We start from the raw sequence: 26,422 nt of genomic DNA on the forward strand, positions 1-26,422 counted from the left end.
TTAAATAATATCTTAAGATGCTAATACAGCCCTCTGATTTATGACTATGATATCTTAAAATTATACTTGAGACAGTCTCAAATATGCAATAAGAATTGATTATGAATACCTAAGTTTAAGATTTCTTGCAACAAGAAATATAAGTTTATTTATTTTTTGTACGAATCATTCATACATCTCGCAATTTTCTCTTTTCTTGGACTTGAATGGAAATGTTTTCTTTGAAAATATTACGGATAAAAGATTTAATAATACGATTGGTGTTTAAAGGAAACAAAGCATAGATTATTTTAGAAACGTTGCAACAATATTAATGTTAGTTTCTGTGCTATATGGAATATTTTATAATACAATATTTTATAATACATATTTTTAAGAATTTTTCATATTTAAAATTTTTGAAGATTTCTGAAAAATGTCTTTTCCTTAGTCTTATAAAAGATTCTCAGCATTTCTAAAAAGTGTCACAACTCGTATAAAAAATATCTGAAAAATTTTTTAAACAGTAATTAAATCATACAGAAATTGTACAAAATTATATGAGAACTTGTAAGAAAAATTTATATACTCTAAAAGAATGCCAGTTTATCGTGATAGCGCATTTGCGCGCGATCGCGCGTATCACCGGGATATTACGCTCCCTTCACGGCACTGACGCTTCGTTGTAATGCGCGCGCAGTGAAATTGGCAATCATCCATCTCAGCCGCGGCTCGTGCGAGCCCTGTTTAGGGACCGGATATTTTGTAAACAAGCGCGAGCGAAGGGTCAATTAATTTCGTCCGCTTTTTCCTGCTTCCCCCCGCTCGTATCCCTTCTTCTATGTCGTCGTTCGCACGTCATCGGCCGACAACGGGATGAACGATTATATAAACAAAACCGCGCAATTTCGGATAAATTTCTGCTTTCGGATAGCAGTAAGTTCTCTCTCTCTCCTTCTCTCTCCCCCCCCCCCCCCCCCTCCTCATTTGTCTTCTGAAAGCCACCGTCTTGTAACGATGAATTTATCCGTGAAACTTGAGCACTGCAGAATTGAATTTGCCAGAGATAATTACGAGCTAGATAATTAATTGTTACACGCCGATCTATCAAAAATCAAGTACAATAAGTTTCGCCAACGCGTTAATTGATTCCAATTTAACTATTTTTCCGTCTCTTTCTAGATTGTACACGTTTATTTACTTTCTAAATTTTGTGCGTGTTTATACTTATTATTTAAAATATAATAATAATTTTAACTGACCGCAGAAGGTTTAACTGAGCGTAGTTAATTCTAATCGCTGTTAATAAAACCGATCTTAATCGTATTTTACACTTAGAATGTGGATTAAAAAGTTTCTTCAAGTAATTCGGTTTGTGTATACTGTATTGTTAGTGTAATTTCTAATTTTTAAAATCAAATATCGTCTTTACAATTGTAGCACCTCTATCTATTTCTTTAATTATTTCTATTTATTTTATTATTATAGTTGTTATTATATTTTATAATATTTTATTTTATTACTGTTCATATTATTTCATTATTTTATTTTTACTTTATTATTTTTCTTAATTATTCATCTTAATTCAGGAGAAATACTTAAGATTTAGAATTTAAATCTTAAAATTTAAGATTTATTAAAGAAAGCATATGCATATATATGTCTTTTGGATTCGACATTTATTGTACATGCAAGTACAAAAGCTCTAAAAAATTTTAATCAATCTTTTTAATTTTTTTTAAAGTTAGATTCACAAATAATTTTCTTTCTTGTTCAATTCAAATTCGTTAATTTTTTTCATATGGTATCAAAAATTTAACTTTATTCTAGTTTACCGTTAACGCATTCTCCGCGCGATCCTATTTGAACTTAGCCGCACTTGACTAACAATAAGCTTGCCCCCACCAGTGCGCTGGAATCAAATCCTTTTCGGTTCCTTTTCAACGATTCACTTTATCGCCATTTGAATTTTGTTCGTCAGAACTCCGATTCGCGAATCATGTCGTTGATCATATCAAAATAGCAAAGAGGCTAGATACGTTTGCCGAACGATTGAACATAATTGGTTATTACTTATAGATCCAACCAATCATACTCGATCGCTTGGCAGAGAAGAAACGGAAAAAGAACAGACTTGGACATCGCCACTAACGCCTGCAACGCCACAGCTGCAAGCGGGTTGGAATTTGGAAATCGCAATAATCGCATCACTGTTCTAAACTTTAAGGTAGGTTTATTGAAAATTTGTGGTAATTCTTTACAAAAGAGCTACCTCACCTCCGATTTTGATGAAATTAGGCTCATTCGACGCGTTTTTGTGTAAAATAAAAGAATCTGGCAAAAAAAAGTCCGGGACTGCCCTGCGAAGCGAGATATCGAGCGTTAAAGTTAACGACTATTGAGGTTAGGAAATCTGTCAGATCTACATAATAAGCAATGAAAATTAACATTAGGTTAAATTAGTTATGCTATTTCTTGTGACATGTCGCTAGCCAAAGTAGCAGTACTTTTATTAAAAATCAAATTTTAAATAAAAAAGTAAATATAAATTGTATTATCATTGAGTTAGAAACTTTTAATTTATTGTATACATATTTGTTCTTTTTCTCTAGCAATACATGCACAATCTACATAACAAATCAGAATTATATTATTTCAATGGCTCCGATGGGAAAGCGGTCATTTCATGGTAAAAAGAGAAAAATTGATGAACGCAATGCACAAAAACGACCAAAGCCGAAAAAAGAAAAATTCAATCTTAGAAAAGCTTCTTATATTAAAGAACGTGATGCAAAGAATGAAGAAATTGAAGCTCGCAGGCGAATAATGGAAAAAGAAAAGATTCGCCAGCGATTAGAGGAAACAGATAGTTCTGAAGAGGAAGAAGTTGATCCTTGGATGCTTTATATATCTAAGTTATCTGGTTATAAACACACAAATTTAATAGAAAAATTAAGAAAGTCAGTTGTAACAAGTTCAGAAAGTGAAAACGAAGATTCTGATGCACAGAATGAAAATGAAACAGACAAGAAGGAGAAAACAAAAGAAATTAAGAAAATAAAAAGGAAAAACGTTGAAGAAAAGAGTGAAGAATCTGAAGCGAATGAAGAATCTTCTGATCAGGATGAAGAGATTATAGTTAGGATGAAAGAAGATGATTATGAAGATGCTGAGACTGCTCAAGAAGACATTGGTCATTTGAGAGATCCATTCTCTTTGCATTTACGTAATGATATGGATGATGAACTGTACAAAGTAGTATCTGCAACACCACAAATTACAAAAACTACGACATTATCATGGCCTACATTGGGGAATCTGGTATGTCAAATTCCAAAACCAGATTCAAGTAACAAGGCAGTAAAAGTCAAAAAGCTTCTGGATGATGAAGAGAAAAAATATACAAATTATGGTAATATTCCAACTTTAATTGAGAACGTTGATTGGAATAAATTGCATGTAAAATCACAGATTCAGAATAATTTGGTTAAAGCTAATTATGAGAATATAAAGGCTACTATAGAAAAAGATTCTGTACCTTTGACTCCTCTTCAAAGGGAATTGTTTTCGATAATTAATAATTATCAAGACTTGCATTATCCTGGAAGAACATTTTCCAATGCCGATGAAATACGATTCGTTTATTGCCTGCATGTAATTAATCACGTTCTGAAGACCCGGACAAAAATACTACATCATAGTGCAAAGTTAGCAAAGGCCAATCGTAGTGGCATGGGAGAAGTTCCAGATGAATACAAGGATCAGGGTTTAGTTAGGCCCAAAGTACTCATAATAGTGCCATTCAAACATTCTTGCTTGAAGATAGTCGAGATGTTTATCTCAATTTTGTTTGGAGAAGACAAAGGTGGCTCTGTCATCAATAAGTTGCGATTCATGGACGATTTTACTGGAAACGAATTAGCGATGTCTAAGAAGAATCCTAAACCAGAAGATTACAAACTGTCTTTGCAAGGAAATCTTGACGACAAGTTCAAGATAGGCATGGCACTTACTAAGAAAACTCTCAAGTTGTACACAAATTTCTACTCTTCTGACATTATAATCGGTTCGCCGTTGGGTCTCAGGAGAGTAGTAGGTGCAGAGGGCGAAACGGTGAGAGACTATGATTTTCTGTCATCTATAGAGTTACTGATCATGGATCAGATAGACATCGTTCTCATGCAAAACTGGGATCATCTGTATCAAGTTTTAGATTACATGCATCTGACACTCAAGAAATCTCACGATATCGATTACCCCCGAATTAGAAGTTGGTGTGGGAATGGCTGGACAAAATATTACAGACAAACATTGATCTTCTCTAGTATCGAAACACCGTATATAAACACAATGCTGATCAAGAAATGCTTTAACTATGCCGGCCAGGTGAAAGTGGCGAATGCATTGGAACCAGGCTCGATTCATGACGTGACTATTAAAGTTCCACAGGTCTTTTATAGATTCGACGCTTCTGATCTTTGTCAGGCTATCGATAGCAGGCTGGATTTCTTCCTGAAAGAGATACTGCCTCGATACATGGATCCTATATACAATCACACATTAATCTACGTGCCATGCTACTTCGACTTCGTATATCTGCGCAACCGTATGATGAAAGAGAAGATGAGTTTTACGATGATCAGCGAATACACCCAGGATCGAAAAGTCGCCCGAGCGAGGGATATGTTCTTTCACAGCGATGCGCATTTTCTCCTCTATACAGAACGCTGGCATTTCTGGCGCAGAACAAGGATAAAGGGTATCCGTCACCTTATATTCTACCAATTACCAACTTATCCACATTTCTACAGCGAAATGTGTAATCTGATGAACAATTTATATCAGAATCCACGTTCCGGCACGGAGTACAATATGTCTGTAACCGTCATTTACAACAAATTTGACGCCATATCTCTCGCCCAAATAGTGGGTCAGAATAGAGCCACTAAAATGATAGAATCAGACTCTAAAGTACACACAATTAAATGCTAAGAATAGCTTGATAATAATAATTTTTTTATATTTGTGTATATCACGCGAAAAGATAATTATAAGTAATTTAATAATTACAATAAATGCGTTATTTTATACAACTATGCTATTGCTGTAAATCAGGAGACGCGGTAGCGTCTCCGGCCATGTTCAAAAAAACTGTGAACGCTATAAAGTAATTATTTTGTAAATAAAATCTAAAATAATTACTTCAATCTTTATTTTAATCATAAAAAATTTACATAAAACATCTATTGAATGAATTTCAATTGTGATAAAAAATACGTTAGAATTATAATGAATTTCTATTTTATCGTTGCTGCACGCACTTCTCTTTCTAATATTAATAATTACAAAAATAATATTGAGTTTTTTTCTAATTGTCAATATAATACTCTATATATAAAAATACTTGATGAAAAGAGTCTAAATAAATAATCCTTCACGAAAAATTACACTTGTAATTCAGTCGTTTTATTATACACAATAAAGATACAAAATTTGATTTATTTGAATTTATAAGAGAGATGAAGTCTGCGATGAAACATGTAAGTATAATTTCATTTACAACTTTATTATAATACATTGTTAATTTTTTCTATCGTACCTTCGCATTAGTTCACATGATTCTATAGACAATTAGATATTTAAATTATTTCAATGTATCTGTATGTGTCTCAGTAAGTAGATCTAGTCTCTATAAGGTTTCTCATTTGTCAAATTCAGATCAATACAACTCCTAACATTCTCTGTCCATAAAGAACTAAAAGAGAATTGCTTCCCTATATGTACTAATAGGTATTGATACTCTATTAGCGATTACTAGTTTGATTTTCTTGCATCTTGTTATTTTCAATACGAGATGTGAAAAGTGATCGTATATATTTGCTTATGTAACACTCTCATCATCTTCGGTTGTAATGCTAGTAAAATTATGATAATCTCCTGTTGTCGATATTGATGTGAGCTCTACAGATGTTTCCCTGACATCCGCAATTTCCGTGAAGACTTCCAAGAAACTTTTTTGTCGTTGAGTAATCGATAAATCAATTTGTTCCATCTGTTTATTTTCTACCGTCGTAGATCTCGCTGTCATCCTTTCGATCTGCGTTTCTGTGAAAAAAGAATATCGTTACATTATAAAGATAATTGTAATACAAAATATTTGTAACAAAGTAATTACAACAACGAAAATTAATGTATGTTTAATATTTCTAAATTTTATAAAATATATATTTTTATAAGTCAAGAATTTTTATTTATATTGATATTATATTGATACGTAATTTTTTGGATTTTAATCGTATGGGATACTTTTTTATGTTATTCGAATTTTAGAAAATTAATATTTTACGAGGCATTTTGATATACTTTCACGCATAAAATGTATTTATAGCGTACAGAATTTTTAAAATGTTGTATTTCTAAATGTATAAAACTTGTATGTTTTATACTAATATAAAAAATTTCTTAAAACTTCTAGAGCTTTCAAAATTTATTTTTTCTTGAAAAAGTGTCTTCTGCAATTAAAATATATTCCAATATGACACAGAAAGAATGATTTTATTAAAGTAATTAAAAATTTTACTAGTTATATAGATTAGAAAATAAATGTTAGACCATCAAAATAATTTCTCAGAACGCTCAGCTTGCTATAAATGTCAAAACCTTTCGCAACATTGCTCATTATATTTGAATGCTCTGTGTATAATAATTTTGATAATTTAATAAAATTATTGCTAAATCTGTTAAATTTTTTAATTCTTCGGCAAAATTTCTTTTCATGTAGAATTATAATTCTGTATTATTTCTAATTCATTGGCGTGAAATTCTCAACGAAGGTTTGCGTTGCAGTGATTGAACTCGACAACGCCTTTACCGTTTGAGATTAGCGGAGTCGTGAGGGAGTCGAGGGAAGGAGACTTTGGACACTCCGGCTTGTCGATTTTCATCCTTCTAACTGACTGATCCTTAGGATTCCAGACGAAGGTGTAATACAACGAGAGCAGTATAGCAGCCATACTGACAAATATGACGTACGCGACCACCGTCAGTACTCGTACCACCTTCTGCTTGTGCTTCGGTTCGTAGAGCTTATCTTTTCGTTCATCCCCAGCGAAACGGATCTCATTAGATGCCGACGGTTTGCTCTCACGGTTACCCAGGGTACGACCGATGCTCGCCATCACGTTGTGGGCGCTCATTTTTCGTGGCAATTGCATCCTCGATTTCGCGAAAAATTCACATTTCAATCGATGAGACGATCATCGTTCCACGGATGGACCTCGGCGAGAGGAATTCGAAAGAAATCGTATAATGTGCAGGCTTTTTCTCTTAGCTGAAAAGCAAACGACCTACGTTCGTGACGTTGATCGCAAGCATTATTGGAATAGTTTAGCTTGTGCAAGTCGCAAATATATTTTCCCGAGAAAAATTGTCGAAATCGTACAGCGTTTTTGTGAGTCGTTAAACCATCTATAACTGTCCATCAACTTGGATGAATTTGTTTTACCAAAAAGAGCGATGGATAAATTTTATATTCTAAAATATTTTAGAAATAGATTCTTAGGAATATATCATTTTTGATTGTGTGAATATTTTTTAGTGAATATGTCAACAACGCCGCATAACAGTCAATACAAACTATTTTATAAGATATAATTATTATATTTATATTCTTGAATAATTTTTGATAGCTCCTTTTTGCGTTATATTTTCAAGTAAGCGTACCTCAACGTTAATACGCATCCGCACGTTTATTTTCAGCATCGCGCGCTCTCGGATGCTCGATTTACCCTTGCGCCTTCGCAGATTCCATTACAGAGATACTCTTGTTCGAATTATACTGTTCAATCACATCGCGAGTGAGAGACGCATTTCGCAGACGCGACAGGGCGTGCCTCACCGAGACGAGCCTCGCTCTCGTAAGTTTCGAGATTGTACGGAGAAGGGTTGACTCACGCGTTCGGGATCGATAAGCCACACGAGCTTTCGGCTCTTTCGTTTTCACCATGGAACTAAACACGCGCGTTTTACCGCTGGCTATTTCTGTGTGCCGGCTCTCGTGGATGCCCGTATCTCGCCCCGTACGTCGCGAATACGAAAAAAAGCACACCCACCTCGGATAGGTGCACCGGGAAGCAACACCCAGTGCGCAAGCTCTGGAACCTTGACCAGCCCAGAGAGCTTTTCGCTTCTCACGCCAGCCGGAGGCTGACAAACTTACGCGAGGTTACGAAGATCTGCTCCATTTTTTTCTTTATGACTTGTCCATTTAAAAAGATCGATTATTTTAATAATAATTTTTATAAATAATTTTTTCAAAAAATAAATACATATTAATTTTCAAATATTTAGATTTTTAAATATCTTTTGCGTCTTCCAAAAAAATGAAATCGCAAAGAAGATTCACAATTTTCTTATAAATATACAGAAAATTAATAGACGTCTCAAGAGGGATTTCAAAAGTTTGATCCATGTAAAACTTTCGAATTATACGTACTACAGTCACTTTTTAAGTTTGTATTCTTTGTTTATATTTTATGTAATTTGAACAAGTACTATTATGTTTTGAAAGTCTTTTACTCACTGGAATTTAATCATTTAAAATTATTTTACAAATCTTAAGAAACAGCTGAAAAAAACGAATATAAAAATATTTTTATACGCAAAAGAAAATTGTATTGTTGCAAGTGATTTTATGAATAGTATGTAATAATAACATATGGATAAATAGATTTAAGTGGAGAAAATCATCAAGCATTTCGCAAATTAAATCCATTTATGCACATTATTTTTCTACACCTTTTAGCACATTTTACTTTAAACGCGCCATAAATATAAGTATAATTAAAACTTTAGATAAAAGTTTTAAAAATGGATTACAGTTATAATTAATTTTTTTTTGTCGTAGAAAGTAACGTCGTAAAAGCATGCAACATTTTACTTTAAGAAGACGATTCTTCTAAAATAAATTGTGTAAAATTTACATTAAAAAAGAATCGTCTTTTTAAAGTTTACTTAATTTAAAAGAACTGTTTCGAAAATACGGATAAAAATTAGGGAAAAGACGAGCAGAATATTTTATCGGAGAGATATAGCACAGTCTCGAAATGGGATTAAATGTAACGAGAGTTGAATAAAGACGGGAGAGCTGCCTGAACTACTAAGCAATTTCGTTTCGAGAATGGATCGACGCGACGTAACTTTGTCGTTTTACTTGTCCTATAAAAGGTGGCGCGCCTTTGTTTTAGTAGAACGTCACAACGCAGCCCCTTGATCTTTTCTTCAGCAAACAAGGTGCATTATTCGATCCTTTGGTGTAAGTTTCGTATAACCAAGAAAACAGGTGCAAACCTGGAAAACAGCTACAGGTTCTGGGAAATTATGGCCGGGTATCTGTTAAATTATGTAAAGTGTCTCCGACACAAATACCGAAAGAAATTATTTACTTTATGAAATATCGCGAGAAGGAATCCTTTAAGCCTTTAGAATTACATGCCCGATGTTTTTGTTAAATTTCATTAAATCTATATTTGTACTTTAAAGATTTAACTTGTGAGACATTTTATTTACTTTCAGTGTCCAATTATATCTGTTAAAAAAGTTTATTATATAATGAATTTTTTTGCATACGACTCATCGATGATAGTTTCTTATGAATACTATTTTATAGTGTACTATTTTTATAGCTCGAAGTTTGTATTAACATTAGAATGCTATCGTTATTGAGTGACACGGTATTGCTACCGATCTTTTAAGTACAAACAAACAGGTCATTCTTAATTAATGTAACACAAATTTATTATACACTTCACATTTTTAAAATGAGAATATTTATTATCTAGACTTATATAAAGAAAAATAAAATATTAAGTTAAAAGAAAAGAAGGAATAAACGCACTATTAATTCAATCTTAGATGATATAAAGTATGTAGTCTAATTGTGCGTATTTCCATATTTAAAAATAAAATATATAATAATACAAAATAATACTAGGCTGCTTAAAAATTGAAATCACTTGTCACTTTCTCTATTAAGTACAACACTGACTACTAGGAGATTTAAACTGATATACATATACATGAATAAAACTTTTAAAAGCTTTAAAAGCTTCGCTTGTTTTAGCCTTTGGTATAGTAGATTGGACTTCTTACCATTGAAGGCATAGCTTAGTGTTCAATTTCTTTGCTCACTTGTACATAAAATTTACATTTTGATAGTATTTTAGAATTATTTTTATTTTGTATTAATGCTTTAAATTTAAATGATTTTAATAAATTATTCCTAATTAAGGATTTTTATTTTATTAGTTTCTTCGGTAGCGGATATATATTAACGCGGTTTACTTGTTGCAATTGTCATCTGATAATTAATTGTAATATATTCAAGAGTTATCGAATCTTGAATGTGATGTAACGTTGAAGAAGCCATATAATAGATCGAACTGACCCTGTTTCACTTATTACTCAGTGACAGCGCGGATAATCATCGTATACCAATCCAGCGACTTATTTCTAAGGTTTTAATCATTGCTCTTCATCTGTCATGTCCGTTAAGAATCCCTTTTTTTTCTAGTCGAGAAGGAAAATTACTTTTCGGTTTGATAGCTTATTAAAATCTCTCTTTCTTAAGCAAAAAGTATTTTTAACTAATATAAACATAAATATAAATTATTAAAAATATAAATATAATATATGAAAAAATTAGAATTTATATCTGCAATAAAAACATGAAATAATATAAAATAGATTTGAAGAAATATTTGATAGAAACAAATTAATTTGATTTGTAAATTCAGAAATTTTAGACAATGAGCAACTAAATATGCTTCGTATATTTATTTAGTCGGGCGAACAACAGTTAGGCTTTGACGAGAACATAAACTGCAACAGATGTTCCAGCAGATGCAAGAGCATCAATAATCGTTCATTTCAAAGCTAACAGAGACACACGGAATTCAATAATTATATTTAAACTTTTATTTATTTCATATTATACTTATCAATTTAATATACACGGTCGTGTTTTGTTATTAAAAATACGTATTAATACTAAAAGCGGAATTGCCTGTTTTGTAGATTTGCGAACATGCCGGAAACGTTACGATTCTAGCAGGATAAAAGGAAAACCGAGAATGACGTAACGCTCATTGTATAATCATATATTCATTGTATAATCACACAGTCACGTTTCGCGCCGCCCTGTTTATCCCAGTCGTAAGAGAGGCTTAGCAAATCGGCGCGAATTCTCTCACCTTCGGAATTTCTCGTTCTCGCGGTGCGTGGCCGTGATTTTACGACCTTCGACGTCTGATGGAATCCCGGAACGTCGATAAATCCTGAGTCGCGAGACGATGGATCGATCGCTACTTTATCACGCGCCATCTGTCCGATCTGATCGTTCGAAGAGTAATTTTTCTGGGGATTCCTAATACTATCGTGCACGTATTTCTCCAATATAATGCTCGTTTGTATACCATTTGAATTATTTTCTCGATCGTTATTAATCAACCAGCGATCGTCGGTCTTGTTTTGTTTTATTGGTTCTTTCCTACCGGTCTTCAGGAAGTCTTGGGTCATTTTGGAAGATTCGTCTTCGAAAACGCGTCGATCGCTGCCACTCGTAATGCCGCTACTTGCCGTCACGTTGCTGAATTCGCGAATAACGTACGATTTAACGGTATCGAGATTTTTTTTGTTATATCGTTTCTCTTTGTTGATAATTGGACTGACGCTGATAGAACTTCTATTAAATCTCTGGCTCGTTTCGGAAATAGTCGTGAACTTGGGTGTGAGAGACGTACTTTCGACGTTCAGAGTACTCATAGAATTCACGAATTCTAGAGGCAGATCACTATAAGTCTTTTCTTCGGATATGCTTTCACTCGCGGATTTACCGTGTCGATTTACCGAGATCGTGTTCTCCGCGGGACTAACCGTCGAGTTAAGCACTTTTTCCGCAAACGAATTGTTAAATCCGCTGGACTTCGTTGTCTCTTGCGACGAATTTCGTCTCTGAGCGCGTAAGGTGTCCACAAGCGAGTGTCTCAGCTTCAGCAACGTCGCGTTTAATTCGAGTTTTTTTTCGAGATTTATTTTATCTTGGGAATCATCGCTGTCGTACATGTAATGGATCTTGCGATTCAGAAGAAGCTTGTGCATGGGATTGACTTCGCCCTGCGAAAGGAAACTGCTGTCTTTCCTCGTCTCCTCCGAGGGTGGCGCGATCAGGAACTGCATCTGCGGATCCATCCGCAAACGTTCTCGCTGTATGAGTTTCGGATTCGGCGGTTCCCACAGGAATATGTAATAAGCACTCAAAAGAATAGCCACGAAACTCACTGAGAATAGATAGGCCATCACGGTGAGCACGCGGATGATCTTCTTAGATCCACGATTCTCGTAGATCTCCGCGTTTGGATCCTTCGCCGGTACATCCATCGGAGAATCCGGCGAGGAAGCATCCTGCGATCTTCCTTCGCCGCTGCTGTCCTCCTTGCTCATCTCGACTTGCGTGCGATCTTCGGATTGTATCAACGTAAAAATCTCTGTGCTCTCGCGCACGTCACGGGAAGAGATATCTTCTCTTCGCTGTTCATCGCGAGGTTGATCCTCTAGAAATTTTTTAATGCAGCTTTTCGATAAACACTATTTGCATATTACAAAAACGATGATCTTCGATAATTCTCGATGGTTCTTATCAACTGCCATTCGTAGTTGAAATAAAGGAAACGATTTTGTTATCTGTCGTTTATTTTAGTGTTCTCTTCGAGCCTGGCTCGTGTTAATCGCTTGATCGTTTATTGCTTGAAGCACCCATACATAAGGATAGTAAATACGGAAGAGAGACGCTCGTCCGCCGATCAAGGGGAAACGTCCTGGTAGCGATAACACGCGCAACTGCGAGCTCTCGGCGAGCGACGCGCCGCGGGAAAGCTCGGCTTTGCGGAGTTCACCACGTGTTCGACACGAGCTCGCGCAAGCGTCCTCGCGTACCTGCCACATGGCCCGAGCTTACACCAAATCTTGACAACAATCCGACAGTTTCCGAGTGATTTACAAGAGGTTCTTTTACGAGCGGTCTATCGCTGCAAAACGAAACGTCATTTCATTTCGTCGGCGAAACTACTCATATCGATTTTATCATCGTTTCACTACATAGATACTCGTTTATTAGAAATTTATTATCAATCCTGAGGATTTTCATTTTCCGGCAATTTCTCTTCCTTTTCCGCGACAATCGCCTCGTCCTGCTTGAACTGTAATGATCTCAAGGAGTTCGTGCTGGTAACGGAAGTAAACGATTTCTGATCGTCGGAATCCTCTTCTTCGCGCTCCGAAAAGGTATTAATGTCGTCTCTCGAGGAGTCCAGAGATTCGTCGGATATCAAACAGTCTTTATTACGCTCTTCTACCTCTTCTAAGGAAGATTCTGTGGTCCTTGAAGATCCTTCAGGACATCCTCTCTGTTCGACGTTCATTGACGGATTACTGTTCGCCAAGTTGAGTTGCCGCAACAACCGATGCAACCAGTTCCGAAAGTATTCCTTCATAACGATCTCATTTCTGCTTTTCGTGGACAGAGACCGGACTTCTTCCGGACGCTTCTTCTCGGCTTTTAAAAATTCCTCGAATTTCCGGAAGTCCTCCGCCGTGAAGATGTTTCTGCTCAATCTCACACCAGAATCCGTCAACACCGACGTCAATCGCCATTTTCTGTTTTTTCCGTTTTGCTGTTGTACGTGATTGTGTGATTTCCAACCGCTTTTCCCAGCGGAGGTAGATCCTTGCTCCGAAACAGGGTCAGATTTTTCCAAAGCGATCGAGGTATTCTTTTGTTTTTCCACGGAAAGTGACTGCGAACTTTCGTCATTCGTCTCCGGGGTTAAAGCTGTAGAAGCTCTCTCGGATCCGATCGATACGAACGGTAAGTTGGAAATGGATTGTTGCTCGTTGAGCAGACGAAAGATTTGTATTAGTAGATCGTTGGATCCTTCGAAAGCAGAGGACATCGACACGGGCGTTTGTTGATTCTGCTGCGCGATTAACGAATTCAACGCTGGCATCAACGTGGGAGCGTATAACAAAACAGCCAGTCTGTATAAGTATAATAATTATTTTATAAATGAGATTTTTTAAGTCTTTTACAAAATATAATTAAGGCTTTTGACCGTTTTTATTGAACGCGGATATTTAGATTGACATCAGAAATGAGAAAACACAAAAATATGAAAATTCTTGCAACGTATATAATATTAAAATAGAAATATTTCTCAATGAAACAATATTTGCATTAAAATATATCGAAAATTTTTCTTTTCAGAATTAAATTATACATATTTATCTTAATTCGATAGATGTTGGTATAGTTTGTTTTATTTTTTGGTTAGACATAATTCAATTCTAAATATATAATTATTCATTGATTACATGAAGAAAGTTTTCGATATATTTTACAGAGATTGGAAATATTGATTTATTAAAACATATTTAATATAGTTTACAAAAATCTTCTCTCTTGATATATTTTTATGTCGCTTCTGACGTCACAATCCAAGATGACTGCAGTGAGTACCCAGGAATGTTAATTTTACTTTATTGTAAATTATTAGAAAACCTTATATTTTTATCGATTTTAATCTTGTACTATATGTGTCACAAACGATATAATTAAAACGATATGTCTTATATCCTTATTATCCATTCAAACTTCGTTGTCATTAACAATTCTTGAGAGATATTTTTATACATATTGGAAATAAAACATTGGGAATAAAAAGTATTTAAAAACGAATATGAATAAATAAATAAACAGACCATAAATACCTCAGAAGCTGTATTGTGAGACTGCTAGAATCCAAAGTCGGATCAGTGGCCGATGAGTGCATTATATGATTGTATGTCGTGTGTACCGTACTCCTCGGGGTCGGCGTTCTTTTTTCGATTCGCGGATTCGCTCGATTATCCCGATCAGTGCTGGAACTGGAAATACGAAACCAAACAATTCTCTAAGAACGATTATTTATAATTATTCATGAGATTATAAAAAATGAGATAATAAAATATTTCAAAAATTTGAAAGAAAATTTTATATTATACTATAAAATAGAAAACAGGATAAAGAAAGTGGACACATAAATAAAAATATAAATATATTCTATAAATCCTGTATTATTAGGATAATAATGTTTCTCTAAAAAAAAAATATATTTTCCTAAATAATTTGAAAGATGGTCTGTTCAAATTCAAGTAAAAATACTTAATTTCAATATTGAATTAATTCTTCAGTTAATATTACTATCCATACAAGACATTGCAAACATTGCAACAATATTGCTGCAAGTTTCTGTGCTGTATGATATGTTCTTTGCGAGTATTATTGCATCACATTGTACACGCTGATATTCTTATAAATTTCCTCACGTTTTAGTTTAAGAGAGACTTAATGTTTCCAGTCTAATAATTAAAAAAATCGGCTAAAAATAATCTTTTCAATCCTCGGAACTTCTTTAACTTTTTCTTTCATTTTCCACTGCATTAGATTTCATCTCAGGATTATACCTTTCTGCAGAAAGTCCCCTTCGATATTGCGACTTTTCCCGTTCATTCCTTCGAGATGAAGAATTACCGCGAAGTTGATTATCCTCCTTGTGAAACATTCTCAGGAAACTCGCATATTTCGGCGTGGATACGTGCTTTTTCCAGAACGTCTTTCCTTCCGTCGGCATCCTACTGTTCCTGAGCTTGCTCTTAGCAATCTTCTCATCTGGAGTAAACGTCGTTGACGTATCCTTGACACGCGGTTTGATTCTTTCGGTCAATTTCGGCCGATCCTGCTGGCTGCCGACTCCTAGATTGATCGCTATCGCTCGATCTTTCAGATCGTCCAATTTACGTTTGTTGCCGCGTCCTTGTCCAATCACGTTTTGATCAGTCACGACGCCTGATTCGGCGGTTTGCAGCAGAACATTTCCCTGACAGCTGACCGGATCGATCGATCGTTTATCGCTGTTATTTATCGCGACGGGCTTGACGGGTCTCGATTCAGCCGAATGAGAGATCTTCGCCACGTTGTTGATGATTTTACTGACACCCTGGCACGCTTCCATCGACTCTTTCGAGCTACGTTGCTTTATCGTTTCGTTGTTGTTTTGAGCCAGTGAAGTTCCGGCGTAGTTCTGCAAAGCCTGGGTAATGTTTAGATCCACCGGATGTTACCGTGAATCGAAGTTATTGCTTGACAGGATGAGTAATTTTACACTTTCTTTTTTATTTTGTAATTTGGAATGCAGAATCAATTGACATTTTATAGCGGAACTTGGAAATCGCTGAAGGCGGAATTTTTAAATAAACAAATAAAAGATTCACGCTGTGCCGTAAATTTACTCATCCAGGAGCAAAATAACGTAAATATTATGACACGAATCGTAAACATTTATTTTACATGAAAAAAAAAACGGTATTTTATTTTTGCACGTCATATACGGATACGCATATTATCTGTCAGAATATTGATATGTCCCATACAATCAGAAAAGCTTGCTGCATTTTTAAGTCGAAATAACAGTAGACGAGGCTACATATTTTACGAATCAATTGTACTTCATACCGATCACTATTTTAGGATTGTTAACGTTTCACTGTCAGCAGGTCACAGTTTACTACTTTACTCAATATTTATTTGAGAAATATCTTCAAAAGTAGACGTGCCTCAGAAATAGCATATAGAGTTATTTACAAACGTGACAATCAATATGCAATAATCCGATGCTGCTAAATCGAATTAACTTCAAATTATAGAAGTCGTAGAAATACGCATCGATTCGTAGCTCGCAAGCTACACAGAAAAAACGGTTTGCTAAAGTTACCTAAAAATTTAGTTAAATACGAATCTGAAAACAATTCTATTAGAATTAGACCACCAAAATAATTATGTTATAGAATGTTCAAACTGGTTACTAGAATGCAGGATTGGGTAATGCTAAGATAATATATCAAAGGCTAAGTTAAAAAGTTAATTAATTTTAGCTTAACTTTCTTATAGTTACATTTTAGACTCGTTAACTTTTTGACTCAAAGTTACATTTTTATATGGTAATCGTTTCGATAATTATTAACTTTTAATTTGACTTTTTTAAAGTTAACCGAGATATAATGACTTTGTTGAAAGCATATTAATATCTCTCTATCCAGAGGAAGCTTCCAAAAACCCTCACGAAAAAATTAAATTTTTAAGACTGCTAAACAAATTGACTCAACCCTGCTAGAATGCTAAAACTTTTTACAGCATTGCTTATTATGCTCGAGCGTCCTACATAATTATTTTAATTGGTTGAACAAAATTATTTTCAGATTTATGTCTAATTAAATTTTTAGATACTTTAACAAAATTGTCTTTGATATCGTGTGTAATAATAATATAATACTTGTTAAGAAAAATATCGATGGTACAGTACACGAATATGTACCGAGTGCAGTTATTCATCAGTTTACTTATTTCTTCGGAAACCCACTTCAAAGTTTAATGACATATTATCAAATAACAATGGAATCGAAATTACAATTTTAATTTGCTATTGATTTCGATAACGTGGATGCTAGTATCAATTTGTCATTTATCATGTAACCGCACATAATGGAAGTCGTGTAAGTTTACGAATTGTATGTATACCTACAGAAGTGATCCTTCTTAAGTAACTCTTTATTCGTCGAAGCTGCACTTGAGAGTGTACTGTATCATAGAAGGAATAGCTTTTGAGATATCTAATTACACGGATTTGATTAACGTACATTATTATTTAATTGCAGCTTCTGGACTGTCGCGCTCAAGGCGGAAGTTTGCGGGGAGTGTTCCTTGGCAGTTCTCGGTGAATCGTTAAACTTCTACAAAAATCGTTAATTGTATCATTTTACAAGTCAGTAAATAATTAGCATGTTATATGACAAATTATAATACGGCTTTTTGTTTTTTTGTTGGAAATCGTTAATGTAATAACTAACCATATTATTATATATATGGAATTACGAGATATATATTATATCAAAATACTAAACTAGGAGAAAAGTATTTGTGATTATAATTGTATGGTAAAGTAGTTATAATTAAAAGTTTTATTTTTATAGCTATATTATTGCTATAAAAATATTAGAGAAAGTAACAATAATTACAATTCTATATATATATATATATATATATAAAAATGTATATAATTCTGTATTATTACTTCGGGCAAATTTTCTTTCTGTTTTGCTAGTTGTTGATTTCGCGAGCAACCGTAAATATTCATTCTGTCAGCAATGCAGCATTCGTGTCCAAATAATGCGCAAGCTTGGCGATTGCTTCTTTCCCGTGTATTGGCATAACGCTCTTGTAACTCTGGAGAAATCCTCTCGGAACATGTTCGATTTCCGGTAGGAAATTTATTCCAATTACACGTCGCCGCACGCTGCATATCGAAAATCGAAATAAGCACATCGACATGATCTAGATGTATCTCTTTATTGTATAAAAGAAATTTTTATTTCGGATTATATAAAAGTGCGATCGAACCTGATTATAGAATGCACTCTGACATCCCGCGAATCTGTTGCGTTCGATAAGAGGTGCTAATATTCTGGCCCTCATTAATTCTCTCTCAATTGCTGCATAATTTTCATTTATTTGTCTTATGTAATTTCTAAGTAAATTGTTATGTCTGACTGTGTTACTGTTACACAATGATCGACGAAATCCGTTACGAGATTGTGTATAATGAGGTGTTATGTTACCCCTGCGTCAAAATAATAATTTATATTATAAAACTGCTGGATAATCATTTAAAGGGAAAGACATAAAGAAGAGAGATGCCTCTATTTAAGATTAATATAATTAATGTAAAATATTTTATTACATTAATTTGTTGGATTATGATAAAATATTGTCTTTATTCCAATAATCCAATAATTTTAAAAACATAATATAATAATAATTTTAGGGTAGAAAAGGAATTGTAGATTATATATCTAAAGGGACAAACAAGTAATAATCAGAAAGAACCTTAGAAAAGATGGAACTGCTTTTTATGTCCTAAAACAGAATAGATATACTAAGTCTTAAGGATTGATTGATCGCACAGTCGAATGTGAGGAGAATTAATATCCAACTATATGATTGATATGTTACAGACAAAGTCCACATAATAGGCAACGTTGACATTATCCAAGAGAGTGTGTGCGTTGCCTACTCCGTACAATATCAACATTATCCGGACCGTGTTAACATTGCTCAACCCAATCGCGTTGAGCAATATTGACACTGCTCAAGTCGACACTGCCCACTTGCGTACTTTACCCGTAACGGATATATCAATTTTTTAAGATTTAATGATTACCACATCTATTGTATTTCGGAGCTATAAGCCTAGATCTTGTAAAGTACTTTGTATAATAATTTGATACATAATTAGAGACAAGTCTCCCAGAGAGAGGGGAAGAGTGTGAATTACAGTTGATAGATTTCTTCTGGTTCCAAACGATTGCCATCGTTGAGAATGGTAAAGCTCACGTTGACCCGCAATCCTTGATTTGATGGGACAGACAAAGAGGATAGATGTCTCATTAAGTGATTAGCGCGTAGCAATTCCGGAAGACGTATATCGTAGCTTTGATTCGGCGTAAGCAATCGGTCCCAATAATTGCAGAGAAATTCAAGATCGTGCCGAGTTCTCCGATAAAGATTGTCCGTTGGTTGCAAATAGCTCGGTCGTTTCGGCATTTTTACGTTTCGGTAGAGTAACTGAGAATTTCGAGAGATTCGCGTTGGCCTAAAAATATGTGATTGTAGGTTGTGAGTTTTTTTTTCGCTTAGATCGTTATTTGTTCTCCCGGCCACATCGATCACGCGACTCCATCTTTCTGTAACTTGAAATTATTTCTTTGCATGACTGACAATTGCTGCGTTCTACTTGGCGCTCACACAATATTCTTGGAATTATTTCATCCTTGTTGTTTATCGAATATTAAACAAGGACGAATGATAGTCACAAGTGTGATGTGAATGCCAAGTAGAACGCATCCTTAATATGCAACTATATTTTATTTTTATCCTGCTTATATATACTTTTTTTTTGAAAATTTTTATTCTTCTTTTCTCTTTCAGAGTCGCTATTTGATAAGGATAGATATCTTTTACTAGAAATAGCCAAATATAAAAGTAACAATAATGAATTATTTTTTATAAGATATAAAGTTTAGATACGATAATATTGCTTCTCGTAAAAATTGTACACTGAAGTAGCATAATGTATTATGTCTTGAATTATTGTCGTTCATCTTGTTTATTGTCGTTCTCTGATTGAAGTTTATATAATTTTTTTTCGTTTCTTGGCAAGTAATAGATATGAAATAAACTATCAACGAAATGTATAATGAAACTCGTTAGTTTGGAATATCAATAAACGTTCGGCGATTTTATCGATACTTTTTTACGACATGTTGGATCATAGAAATGGAAATGCGATTGAGATTTATACCGCGACCGCGTGAACATCATTTGCTGCTTCCTGTGTATATTTTCGCAACGGCGCGAACGGTTTGATTAATGGTTACACATACAGACATATAATGTATTCGCGATGAACGAATTATAAAACTGTTGTATGTGTACTGTATTTTTGTTACAGTTGTTTTTTTCTAATTTATAAAAAAATTGTTATGATTTCTTTTATTTTATATTTAAAAAATCCAGTAAAAACAATATAGAGCATTAATAGATTCATTCAAGATTGTTATTATTTAACTGCTCAATAAACTCTTGTATCTGTAATTGGTCTACTCTATTTTACTCTAGATTGAAAAAAAATATATACACCAAAGAGATGCAAGATCTTACTGAGCACACAGTAAGCGATTGTAGTACTGAATCTATTGTTTTGAATTATCAATATTAATTCTGTTGCTTGCAATTTTTGTACTTATTAGTATCTTCAATTTCTTTCTAATGTCAGAATATATTTTTTTCATTTTAGTACAACAATTTTTGAGGATTTCAAGGAACGCAAACAGATCTATTGAAAGTAGAAAATAGGGACTAGAGTATAATAGAGCCAATTCTAAAAGGTGCGACTTTTATGTTGTATCGATCTCTTGAGTTAGAATTGGCCACTATTGTATGCCAGTATTGATAATTTGGAGTTGCTATTTAATATTAGCTATTGACGAAGGAGCCAATATTTGTAATTTATGAAACTGTCAATTAAGGCGCTGCCAATATTGATTATTCATGTCGTGCCAAAGCACTACCAATATTGACATTTCATATTACAATGCGTTACTAATATCGGATATTGATGAAAATGCCAGACAATTCCAATAGTGGCTGCTTATTGAATGCCAATGTATTGCCAATGTATCATCAATATTGTCAATTCATGGGTTCTACCAATGGATTACCAATATTGGCTATTCATGAAATGCTAATGCGCTGCTTATATTGTACGCCCATGATGATGCTAATGGGGATGCTTTCATTTGATGACACAAGTCGACACAAACGTATATCATTCTTGGCATTCAATAAATAACAAGGACAGAATGACTACACCTGTGTTACCAAATGAAAAGTATAAGGTAATATTAAGCTCCGATAGTGGATTTCTCATTTTATATTCATTTTATATTAGCTTATTGTTATTTTTATTTATCCTATTATTTTGTTTTATTTTATTACTTTGAACATATCTTAACTTTGATAGGAAAAGAGTATATAAATAATAAATCATAAATTAATTCTATGTTTAAATTCTATCGCTTTCTATATGTTTTATGTACTCAATGAAAATTTTTATAAAAGAATAATTTTCGCGTTATTGTTTCTTTTACCAAAAGCTTGAAAAAAATTGCTCATATAATTATACAGATATGTACGTAAATTATGTATATAATTGCATATAAGCACTTTACTTATTTCTTCAAACTTGATTTTTTTCTAAAAGAAACAATGCGGAAATTATCCTGTTAATTATTTCTTATGATGATATATTATCTTATTATTACTTTTTTCTTTGTATCAAACTAATCAAACAGAAAATTTTAATTTACAGAACAATTGTTCTGTAACATAATTTATGCAGGGTATAATAATATAGATATCTATCTATATATTTCGTAAGTAATTATATATTTACATTTTTATATGAAAAATTTGTTATCAAGATATTATTAAAGAAAATTTTTGTGTGCTAAAATTTAATATATAAATATAGATAAAAATTTCCGATACGAAAAAGTTGTATTTATATTTTCATAAAAATACGAAGGGCAATATTTTTATGTAAACAAAGAGCGGAATTTTCGAAAGCTCACATCAAAATTGCGTGTCGCATTTTAAGATCATACTAGTTTTTTCATTACGCCTCCGACAACTCGATAAGTCCTAGGTTGACAGCCACTGCTCGAAGGAACGCCACCATGTTACGTGGACGTGGACGCGCTATGATAAAAAATATTGAAGTCGACGATGGCACTTGATGGCGCTATTCGAGCAGACAGAAATATTGAGAAATATAACAGAACGGTAAGAGTCAAGACGTCATCATCATGTTTATTTCACGTGTTTAGCAAGATTAAGGTGGCACAGTCGTATTTGAAGTGACTCCGGAATGTGTGATGTGCCGTGTATTACAATCGATAAGATACGCGAGCTTTCAACTATCATACGCCGCCAGCTTGACGCCGCGATGTAAACATAACCTTAACTCTAACCTAAAGACGCAATCGCAGCTTCCCACCGCTGGCACCGTTCTTTTTTTTCGTGAGTATCCGGGAAATTCTAATTTTTAACTCGAATCTAATCTAACTTCATTCTTGTCTCAATTATGTGACAGATTTTACAGACTCGTACTTTCGTATTTAAGATGCTCGCGAAGGTGTATGTAACATAAATCCCCTAATTTCTGCATTACGTATATGTCTGTGTGCTGACGGGTGTTATTAATGAGTTTTCTTAATTGATCGAAATTTAATTTTTACTTTTTCCATTCCTTTCTTGTTATGACATTAAGGTATTTGTTGCGAAATGTACACATGACTGTCATTGGCGTTGCTGCGCATACAATGCGATTTGCTGCGCATTTGTGCGAACATCGCAGAACGTCGGAGTCGCGGCACGTCAGCTCCAAAGTTGACTTTTTGCGTTGCGTTCCATGCCGTAGTTAGGATACTCGTGTGGAAACAGATTTGTATCAATTTCAATTGGTAACAAGCAGTGTTTTTGTCGAAAACGTCCTTGTTATGTTCTTAAATAATGTACATACATACGATGTAGATTACGTGAATTATATTCTTAGCTGTAATTAATCAGCTTTTTTTCTCGAGCTTCACTTTGACTCATTCTATGATGTATTAATGAGAGACAAATAATGCACGGAGAAATGTATCAATAAGAAGGATTTAAAAGAATCATATTATTATCTAGGTAGAAGTGCTGCTTTTTGTAATATTTCTTTTTTGAATTACTTTCTCTTTTTAATGTTTGTGTCTTGTTTTTGTACCACTAGATTGTAAAACTCAAGGTTAAATAAGTGTGAAATTATTGTGTGAGTTGACACTATTATTTATGTTAATTTTATTTGTGACTATTTTAAACAGTTGGTCCTTTAACTTTCGTTTAGAAGCATGTGACTCTAAAGATGAGAAACAGTTTTCATTTGTAAGATGATAATTGTTTGTAATTTTGTAAATGTTAATAAATATTAGGTGTGTAATTTTGGTTTGTACTTTATTAACACATTTTAGCTGTGATAGAAATATTTAAGAAAGTATACTAGGTTTAAATTGTTATGACAATTTGTTTAGGATATATGATACTTTGAGTGCCTCTTGATCAACTCATTAAAATGGAAGATGAAGAGTGCTTTCAGCCAATCTTGAGCTCACAGGAGGAAGATAATTTCCAACAATTAAACACTGTGTCGATCGTGTCGATTCCACTTTTACTTGGAGTAGGTATATTTTGATTAGTGCAATCTATCTTTAGATTTTTATAACTAAAGGTCAATCTAGATACATTGGAACAATTTTTGTATCGTAGGTTTCTTTGGAAATCACTGGGATTGTGTTTGTGTCTATTTGGTCAAAGGAACAGAGCAAATGTGACACATATTTTATATACTTGTACCTTCACTGCGCCTATTGGTTAATAGTCATGGCAATAGATCATGTCGTCAAGGCAAGACACCATAATTTGCGTATTAATGGATACCTAGATTTCTATCAATCAACATATCAACTTATAAGGACGCCTCTTTTTATCGCGTCGTTGTGGAATACATGCTACTTGTTGATAGCTGTTATTTTACATCACACACATAAAGTTGATTACGAGCGGTATTGCAGGAAGTCAGAGTGGTTAACGCCACTAAACTATATTTTTCTCCTAACCACTTTAGAACTAGTAATAATCATACCGGCTTATATTAATTATATCAGTAAGTATCTTGTAAAGATAGAATGTCTGTGTGTGAGTGTGTGTCTAGCGAAGTGTCTAGAAAAAATTAATTAGCTCGATAGAAAAAATAGTTTTTTTAGAAAAATAATTTTCTTGGGCTTTTATATAATATTAAAGACAACATTTACATAAAGCAAAATATAAAAGTCATTAAATATAATTTTGAGATTTTATCATTAAGATTTCTTTCTCAGAGAAGGAAGATATTTTATTTGAGGATTAAGATATTTAGAGTATGAACGTTAAGTAATAACATTAACTGCACTAACATACTAAAACTCTCAAAAGTCATTATCTTTTATTGCAATCTACCAATATTTGTTTCTCATGTAGAGAGAGTTATGAAGTTTAATCGATTACGTCCATCGCCCGACGTCACTCGCGACGAATGGCTGTCGTCCTTTACACAGGATTCCTACTCTGGAATGGGGGAAATCGGATATCGGCAAAGGGGGAAGAATTTAGAGGAACTGCTGGAAAAGCAAGCAGACTTGATAAGATATCTGAAGGATCACAATGTAAAGCTAAGTCATAGAATAATGCTATTAGCGTCTCAACCCAGAGTGACACAGGCATAAAGCAAAAGTGATTGCGTATCTTTTTTATAAAATTGACGCTTATTATTGTTTATAATCGTGATGTTATATCGGAGATTAGAATTTTCATTTTCCAAATGTGATATATATGATATTTTAATGAGCTCGATTGATTTTTCAAAATGTTACGATTGTCACAATCAGAAATAATGATAATTTTTGTCCATCAATACATTTAGTTATGATGACTGTAAGATCGATATATCTTTATAGCCATAATCGTTAGGATAATCTTATGGTTATTATAATCATATTATAATTCTTATAATCAAAAAATGTATTAATGGACGACTTTTTGATCATGACAACAATAACTGTTTTTTCGTGAATGCATAATTATAACTAAATTTCAGTATATAATATATAATAAATGTACATATATTTAGAAAAGTTATTATTATTATTGCATAAGTTTGCTAAAAACTATCTCTCACATATTTCACAACTGTTTAATCAGTCATTATGGTTGGTAAAAGAAATGTTTCAAATATGTTTTTTGTAATACAGTTTATTAAAAGCATGTTTGAAACATCGAAAACATGTGTAAAAAAATGTTTTATTCTTTTAAAATAAAACGTTATTTTTTTAACCCTGTTAGTCATAAGTTCTTTCTATTTCATGTTTTTGAGACACATCTCTATCTATTGCATGAGATGTATTACTTTTGTATGCTCACTCATACACTTTTTATTGTATAGATAGATTTATTGTTGTAAATATATAATAGATTTGAGATAAAAAAATGTCATTATTTAATACTTATTGTATAATAAAGTGTTACCAAATGATTTATTAGAATCAATGATATATTAAGAATAATTCTGTTTAAATGTAAGAACATTTGTTAATACACTGCCGGAAATTGAAATCCCAACACCATGAAGGAGTTGTGCTAGATGAATAAAAGTTACACAGAATGTTTGTTTACATGAGTTATTATATCTATTACACACACACACACACACACACACACAAGGTTACAATTCGCAGGATACGAGTGTAGCATTAGACGAATTCGGAATAAAATTTTCCATTAGACACGTGTGAAGCTATTCATAAGCGTTAATACTGTGAAAGGCTGTGATAACGTGTGATAAAATTATACAGAATGCCTCGAAGGCGACAACGAATTGTATATCAACAATTAAACCATTTTGAACGAGGCCGTATAATAGGCTTTCGAGAGGGTGGATATCATTTCGTGATATCGCGGCAAGAATGGATCGAGACGTCTCTATCGTGTACATTTATTGGCAGCAATGCTCCCGGGAAGGCACTGCTACCAGGAGACCGGGATCCGGAGCCTCCTAATCAACTGAATTCATCTAGCATAACTCCTTCTTGGTGTTGGGATTTCAATTTCCGGCAA

General features: G+C 33.6%; 4 protein-coding genes across 8 annotated transcripts; 2 read left to right on the plus strand and 2 right to left on the minus strand.

Moving 5' to 3' along the window:
• The first annotated feature begins 2,130 nt into the window (after positions 1 to 2,130).
• LOC108779380 (digestive organ expansion factor homolog) lies at positions 2,131 to 5,018 on the plus strand. 3 transcript variants are annotated; one of them, XM_018546787.1, is made up of 2 exons: positions 2,131 to 2,206; positions 2,592 to 5,018. In XM_018546787.1, the coding sequence occupies exon 2, from the start codon at positions 2,638 to 2,640 to the stop codon at positions 4,969 to 4,971; it is 2,334 nt and encodes a 777-aa protein (XP_018402289.1). In that variant the 5' UTR covers positions 2,131 to 2,206; positions 2,592 to 2,637; the 3' UTR covers positions 4,972 to 5,018. The 3 variants fall into 3 exon arrangements, with proteins under 3 accessions (XP_018402289.1, XP_018402288.1, XP_018402290.1); XM_018546786.1 differs by having other exon boundaries at positions 2,170 to 2,382; XM_018546788.1 differs by lacking the exon at positions 2,131 to 2,206 and adding an exon at positions 2,457 to 2,517.
• A 565-nt stretch (positions 5,019 to 5,583) lies between these two features.
• Positions 5,584 to 12,687, minus strand: LOC108779409 (uncharacterized). Its single transcript, XM_018546839.1, has 2 exons — positions 11,229 to 12,687; positions 5,584 to 6,084 (listed from the first exon to the last, which is right to left on the minus strand). Exons 1-2 carry the CDS (start codon positions 12,475 to 12,477, stop codon positions 5,861 to 5,863), a joined length of 1,473 nt encoding a protein of 490 aa, XP_018402341.1. The 5' UTR covers positions 12,478 to 12,687; the 3' UTR covers positions 5,584 to 5,860.
• Positions 12,688 to 12,820: 133 nt separating this feature from the next.
• On the minus strand, positions 12,821 to 23,028 carry LOC108779407 (uncharacterized). 2 transcript variants are annotated; one of them, XM_018546838.1, is made up of 8 exons: positions 22,981 to 23,028; positions 19,458 to 19,866; positions 18,524 to 18,743; positions 18,198 to 18,419; positions 17,764 to 17,856; positions 15,535 to 16,151; positions 14,800 to 14,955; positions 12,821 to 14,070 (listed from the first exon to the last, which is right to left on the minus strand). In XM_018546838.1, the coding sequence occupies exons 2-8, from the start codon at positions 19,724 to 19,726 to the stop codon at positions 13,161 to 13,163; spliced, it is 2,487 nt and encodes an 828-aa protein (XP_018402340.1). In that variant the 5' UTR covers positions 19,727 to 19,866; positions 22,981 to 23,028; the 3' UTR covers positions 12,821 to 13,160. The 2 variants fall into 2 exon arrangements, with proteins under 2 accessions (XP_018402340.1, XP_018402339.1); XM_018546837.1 differs by having other exon boundaries at positions 15,535 to 16,160.
• Positions 22,498 to 25,090, plus strand: LOC108779410 (transmembrane protein 192). Of its 2 annotated transcripts, none has more exons than XM_018546840.1 (4): positions 22,498 to 22,525; positions 23,806 to 23,951; positions 24,041 to 24,437; positions 24,791 to 25,090. In XM_018546840.1, exons 2-4 carry the CDS (start codon positions 23,847 to 23,849, stop codon positions 25,033 to 25,035), a joined length of 747 nt encoding a protein of 248 aa, XP_018402342.1. In that variant the 5' UTR covers positions 22,498 to 22,525; positions 23,806 to 23,846; the 3' UTR covers positions 25,036 to 25,090. The 2 variants fall into 2 exon arrangements, with proteins under 2 accessions (XP_018402342.1, XP_018402343.1); XM_018546841.1 differs by lacking the exon at positions 22,498 to 22,525 and adding an exon at positions 23,184 to 23,205.
• The last annotated feature ends 1,332 nt before the right edge of the window (positions 25,091 to 26,422 follow it).

Source organism: Cyphomyrmex costatus, unplaced genomic scaffold (genome assembly GCF_001594065.2).
Source record: "Cyphomyrmex costatus isolate MS0001 unplaced genomic scaffold, Ccosl1.0 scaffold59, whole genome shotgun sequence".
NCBI lineage: Eukaryota > Metazoa > Arthropoda > Insecta > Hymenoptera > Formicidae > Cyphomyrmex > Cyphomyrmex costatus.